The sequence below is a fragment of the Bidens hawaiensis genome, unplaced genomic scaffold (assembly GCF_021521415.1).
Source record: "Bidens hawaiensis isolate Kalapana, Puna unplaced genomic scaffold, B.hawaiensis_p1.1 tig00025560_1, whole genome shotgun sequence".
Classification (NCBI taxonomy): domain Eukaryota; kingdom Viridiplantae; phylum Streptophyta; class Magnoliopsida; order Asterales; family Asteraceae; genus Bidens; species Bidens hawaiensis.
Window position 1 is genome coordinate 44,864 of NW_027494081.1, and position 6,557 is coordinate 51,420.

At 34.7% G+C, this 6,557-nt stretch overlaps 1 protein-coding gene across 1 annotated transcript; it reads left to right on the forward strand.

Annotated features, from left to right (window-relative positions):
- Positions 1–1,034: 1,034 nt before the first annotated feature.
- Positions 1,035–4,676, forward strand: LOC143571746 (GPN-loop GTPase QQT2-like). Its single transcript, XM_077057087.1, has 6 exons — positions 1,035–1,200; positions 1,297–1,411; positions 1,602–1,828; positions 1,908–2,198; positions 3,140–3,345; positions 4,313–4,676. The coding sequence occupies exons 1-6, from the start codon at positions 1,111–1,113 to the stop codon at positions 4,596–4,598; spliced, it is 1,215 nt and encodes a 404-aa protein (XP_076913202.1). The 5' UTR covers positions 1,035–1,110; the 3' UTR covers positions 4,599–4,676.
- The last annotated feature ends 1,881 nt before the right edge of the window (positions 4,677–6,557 follow it).

Below are 6,557 nucleotides of genomic sequence, written 5' to 3' on the forward strand. Positions count from 1 at the left end.
ATCTTGCAGTTTGACCTTTATAGTCAAAAGCAGCAAATTAGATTTGGGTTAATAGAATTGGATTGAAATCAGATCAGACAGGCTAATTTGGTACTAGTTGTGTACTTGGATTTTTTACTGAGTAAAGTCAAATTGCAAGCTGCAGCTCCACAAATTAATTAGATTGCTTTGAAATGCGATGATAAAGAAACGAGTTTAAAAAGTCAATGTTTCTTTATAAAATGTTTTGATTATTCAAAAGTTCAAAATTTAAAACTGAATGATGCTGAACAAATTGAATTTGTTAAACAAGTTAAGCACAACAATTTAAATATTAACACTGAAGATTGTGTTTTATCTGTCGGCAAAAAGTGGCAGCAGTCATAAAAACAGTAATTGTGGCCGGGAAATGGTTGCAACTACAAGTCAAAAGAAGCCACAAGATGGTCCCAACAATCGGTGACAGACACGCGGTAAATTTGGTCGCAACAATCCGGTCGTGACTACCAGGTTGCAATATTGCCAGCCTTTTTTTTGTGGTCACTACCCAGTACCCACCGCAGTTTCGATTGCAAAGTGGTAGCAATAAGGCTGTTGCGGCCGGAAATGCCGTTGCAAAAGCCCTTGACACCTTTGGGTTGAAATTGGGGATACATGTAATTGATGTTTTTAGGGGATATATGTAAATAAGTCTTTAACTAGTTCATTAAGGGTATAATAGTCATTTTTTTTTAGTTACTTTTAATGAAAAGGGGAAATATGTAATATATGTGGTTTAGGGAGGGAAAATATGTAATTGATATTTAAGGGTTGGGTAAATATGTAATAAAGCCACTTAGGAAGGGGATATATGCAAATGCCCCATAATTAAGTTAGGGGTGTAATTTAGCTCGCGAGTTGCTAATTTGAAGTTCGAGCTTCTGCTTGTTGATTAATACATATTCTTTTTCAGTTATTTTTAAGAAAACCTTAACCGACCTTTATTTGAGGTTTGAATTTTGTATTTGAGGCAGAACTTTAAAATGCACAAGTCTTGTCCATACAGGGCTCCGGCTTTATTTGAGGATTCGAGCTCGTCTCGTTTACATTCCTAACCAAAATGGCCGTTTTTTACTATTGATTCTTTTGTAGATGGAGATTGATTCAGAGTCAAACGTTAAAGCATCAGAAGAAGCTGCATCATCTACGCAAACCAAATCTACTAATTCATCTGGACTCAATGTAAATGAATCAATCAACCCCTCTTTTTTTTTAAATTAGTTTTAGATATATTATTTCCAACTTTTTTTATGGTTTTCTTTTTGAACATGTTGATAGTCGGCTGGTGAAGTGAAAGATGACATCACCATGTCTATGGAGAATTTGCAGATAGACAAGTCCTCAACGGGTTTCAAGAAGAAACCTGTTATCATCATTGTTGTTGGAATGGCAGGTATCATGTTACTTGACTCTAAACACAAACTTTTTTAGTTTTTTTAGACTTGTAAATGAACGGACGTGAACAAGAAAACCCTTGTTTTAATTGCTCATGTTCGATTGTTTGTTCAGTTAAAGTTAAACGAACGTACTCTGTTCGTGTTCGTTTACAACTTTTTGTTTAATCAATGTTTTATAATGCACAGGAAGTGGGAAAACAACATTCCTTCATAGAACCGTCTGTCACACACATGCTTCCAACATAAAAAGTTACGTAATGAATCTTGATCCAGCTGTCATGACACTGCCATTTGGGGCCAATATCGACATACGGGACACCGTTCGCTACAAAGAAGTCATGAAACAGTTTAATCTTGGACCCAATGGAGGAATATTAACTTCACTCAACTTGTTCGCCACTAAATTTGACGAGGTACATAGTAAAATATACATTTTTTGCTTTTAAAGATTTTGATGGTTTTTAATATTAATAGTAGTGTTGTGGTTGTTAGGTTGTAGAAATGATTGAAAGGCGAGCGGATGAACTTGATTATGTTCTTGTGGATACTCCTGGTCAAATTGAGATATTTACTTGGTCTGCATCGGGAGCGATAATTACTGAGGCGTTTGCTTCAACTTTTCCTACTGTGATCGCGTATGTTGTTGATACACCGCGTGCAGAGAGTCCGAATACGTTTATGAGTAACATGCTTTATGCGTGTAGCATTCTTTATAAAACCCGTTTGCCCATGGTTGTGGTTTTCAACAAGACGGATGTTATTCAGCACCAATTTGCTTTGGAGGTAAAATACAGTTTTAAAATTAACTTTTAGTGTGCTTTTATGTAGCGGGTTTCTGAATTGGATCAGTCAAAAAGTCAAAACAAGTCATTTTTTGTGATGGTTTGCCTGACTTATGAACAAGTTTTCCATTATTTTTTTCTGATAAATAATTTGTGCACTCATATGTAGGCTTAACCTGAGCGTTCAGTGAACTGTTTAGCGGGGAGTTTGTTTATGTTTATTTAGTAAATGTTAAACGAACATGAATAAAAGTTTTTGTTCATTAGTTAAACGAACGAACATGAAACCATGTTTTGTTCGTTCATTTAAACTGATTTACGCTTGTTTATTTGCTTCCATTTATGTTCATTACTTAACGTTTCTTTTAGTCCGTTCTTTTACGTTTGTTAATATGTTCTTTTTTAGGCCCGTTACATTTTAGTCTAGTTTTAATAACATAATAGGCCCAACATATTGTTCACATTTATTTTAATTGGTTTTAGGCTTTTAGCTCAGTCATGTCCGTGAACTTCGTTCAACTATGTTCAGTCATATCCGTTTGTTTACGTTTGTGAACTGTTTGGTTATACTGTTAACGAACGGACACGAGCATGCACCTTTCGTGTTCGTTTGGTTTGTTTACAAGCCTACTAATATGATTACAGAAACTGTACTATTTAGAAAAAAATCTGATGTTTTAAGAAAAAGATTTGAGGGTTTTATACATTTGAATACGCTTTGGTTGACTCATCTGTTTTGCCTGTTGACCCTTTTCTTTTTAGCTAAATCTTTCAGCTTAATTCTCAGTTTGACATTTCAAATACTTAAAATGTAATTTAAATAGACATATTTATTGTTTTTTTTATAAAGGTATGCTGAAATAGTGATAATGTGTCATCTGAATATTCTTTATCTTTTTAATCAAAGATTTTGAACACTTTTTTGTTGTGGTATATGATTAGTGGATGGAAGATTTTGAGGTGTTTCATGCTGCATTAGAAAATGACAACTCATACCCGTCAGATTTGACCCGAAGTCTTTCTCTTGCTCTTGAGGAGTTTTATAAAAACTTAAGGGCTGTTGGAGTGTCAGCAGTTTCTGGTGCAGGGATGGATGCTTTCTTTAAAGCTGTTCAAGCAAGTGCAGATGAGTACATGGAAACTTACAAGTATTTCTACACACTCTTTGCTGTCTATTACACACACACAAACACAAAGACAATTAATATCTTTATAAATTGTGTTTTACTTGTTGTCATTGGTAAGTGGGGTCTGTGAGTTTTCTGGTTGCATTTTACTATGGTTACCAAAAAAAGTTTAATATTTTAGTAGTTAATATCCTTATACTGTCAGTTATAGTAAGTGTTTTGAAGATTACAAAACATTTTGTAAGTTTTTTGAAAGACTCTTGGAAGTTTATTGGAAAAGAAAAGTTATTTTATGGCTATGTGGGTCGAAACGTGTTTGGGCCAGGCTGGGTAATTGGTCAAAACAGGCTGATTAAAAACAGTGGACATTTTGGTTCAGCTCAAAACGGGTTTTGACCAGAATGGGTACGTGGCAGAATGGGTCGGATTTAAAATGGTTATTTTATTTTGGGTTAGGACGTATTTCCGGTCAGAACATGTCGATTAAAATAGTGTTCATTTTGGTTTTTGTCAAAACGAAAATGTGTACGGGTCAGTATGGATCGATTGAGAAAATGGTTATTTTGGTTTAGGCTACGACGTGTTCAGGTCAGTATGGGTTCAGGTCAGACTGTCAGAACGTGCTGACTAAAAAAGTGGTCGATTTGGTTTGGGACAAAACAGGTTTTGGGCCAAATGGGTAAGGGTCGGAACGGGCTGATTTAAATAATGGTTAGAACGGGCTGGTTTTTGGGCCAAATGGGTAAGGGTTCAGAATGAGTACGGGTCAGAACGGGCTGGTTTAAAAAACTCCAACCCAACAACATACAACTTTAGGGCATCTTCCATATTACAGTTGTTGCTAACAAAGTTTTATATCATATTGATAATGTTTAGATGGCCTGAACCAACACACTAGAAAAATAGCATGTTTTCCAATAATCGGTGCTCAATTTATCAGATTTTGAGTTAACTTAGATCTAATATGGTAATATTTGAATCGGAATAGAGCTGAGCTGGACAAAAGACGGGAAGAGAAGGAACGTTTAGAGGAAGAACGCAGGAAAGAAAACATGGAGAGATTGCAAAAGGATATGGAGAAATTAGGGGGCGGAACTGTGGTGCTGAGTACTGGTTTAAAAGATAATGGTAAAGGTAGTACAAGCATGATGGAAGATGAAAATGAAGATGAAGATGAGAAAGAGGATGAAGAAATCGAAATGTACACTGATGAGGATGATGATGAAGGTGGAGTAGATAGTGATGAAGAAGAGATTGCAGATTTCAAATTCTAAGTGTACTGGTACCTGGCTAATGGCTACTGGTGATCTTATGGTGTGCTTAAATTTTGCAATGGTTTGGTTTTTATGTTAAGACATATGCAGAATTAATGAATGCTATTAGGTTGATGTTCTGAATCTTATTATTGTTAATCTAACTTTATCTTAAAATTAGGTTAGAAAGAGCAAATAAATGCGAACATTAAATTATGTATAACATAAATAACTTAAAAAGTCAACTTTCACAAATTTGTAAATACTCTCTTGTAAATAACATTTAGTGTTTTATGGGCAACGTTTAAATTTAGGGTGAACTAGAAAATTTACACGCGCGCGTTGCGCGCATCAATACGCCTATACATGACGTCATGTATTTCTCTCTTAAATTCACAGTATCTTACTATATTCGGTGCATTGGTGTTGTGGCGTGTTGTTTTAACATAAATGACCTTATAAGACAAAAATAAATAAACAAATAAATGTAATCAGTGTATAAGAAGCTATTAACAAACTTGTTAGAAGATTTACATCAATAACTTTCGCCAATGATCAAGACCGTCTTATAAAAATCATGGAAAATAATCTAGAATGACAATATTTAATTAGACAGGTTAGTTTTTCATATTTCCACTGTAATATCATTGCAACTCTGCTCCTTAACTTACTATTTTAGAAATGTATAATCCCATCCACTTTTGAAATTACTGGTTGGAAACTTGCTGAAACTCATACATAGTTATGAACCAACTTCCATCTTTATCAATAAATCTCAAGGCTGCAAGCAAAACTTTCTCTCAAACTTGTTCATGTGCAAAGTTACTGCATTCAATAACCAAACAGGAACAAAACATAGGTCAGCGGGTCATCCAAAAAGTAAAATAATAATAATAATAATAATAATAAAACAAAGAAGTATATTTAACTGAAAGTGCCATAAGAACTTAAATCAAGTATTGATCTTACTAAAGAATTAAAATGGTGTATCAACCCTGAATTGAATTAATGAATTCAACATAGGAGTAGGGTGTGGCTGAATTAAGCTCCCATCTTAATGTTTTCAACACCTTCATATCCATCTTTTGGATCAATTTGCCTACAAAACAGACAAACAGTATTCAATTTCTAGGGTTTCGTGTCAATCGATTGTGATTACAACAGTCGGCTTCTTCAGATTCGAACAATCATATAAGGATTACAGAAGAGTAAACTTACTTTTGTTGTTAATCTTCACATCGTCGCTGTGTTGTGTTGACAAGACAGTGGCCTTCAACCTCTGGCGTACTCGATTCTTGTATAACGAGGGGAGGGGAGGGGAAGGAAAAGAGAGGAAAATATAAAAAAAAAATCGTGTTTCAGAGATTTGTTAAGAAAGGGAGGGGAGGGGAGGGGATAGGAGGTAAAATGATAGAAAATTTAAACATATTATCGTCCTCCCAAATTGGAGAGATTTGGAGAGAAAATATTTGTGTCTAATTATAACTTTTATCAATTCCCAAATTACTCTTATATTTAACTACATGTAATAATTTACTTAAAGGGTATAATAGGAAAATGAATCTTTATTTTCTTTTCCTCTTAACTCGGGAACACCTAAAATATTTAATTTTCATTCCTTTTCTTTTCTTTTCATTAAACTCGGGAACACACAATAAAATCGCATATTTTCCTTCCCCTACCTTTCTTTCCAGTCATAATTTCCCTTCCCTTCCCTCCCCTTGTTAAATGAGACTCGGGAACACAGTGTTATTAGGTGAAATAAGCAGAAGAGGAAAGCATGAGGTTGGTGGCAGTTGGAAAGAGACAAACACGTGTTATGACGTGTAACAAATCAGAAGCATTAAAAGCTTGTATGCCAAGCTCAAAAAGTTGCACATTTTATGAATAGTGGCCTAATGTGAGTAAACCGCAAGTTACCATTTATAGCATGTTTGGGATTGAGTTTGAAAACATCTTATTGGCTTATTGGCTTTTTTA

Coding starts and splice junctions, on each gene's coding strand:
- LOC143571746 (XM_077057087.1), top strand. CDS start 1,111: ATGGAGATTGATTCAGAGTCAAACGTTAAAGCATCAGAAGAAGCTGCA. Junction 1,201..1,296: donor CTAATTCATCTGGACTCAAT/GTAAATGAATCA, acceptor ACATGTTGATAG/TCGGCTGGTGAAGTGAAAGA. Junction 1,829..1,907: donor TCGCCACTAAATTTGACGAG/GTACATAGTAAA, acceptor TGTGGTTGTTAG/GTTGTAGAAATGATTGAAAG.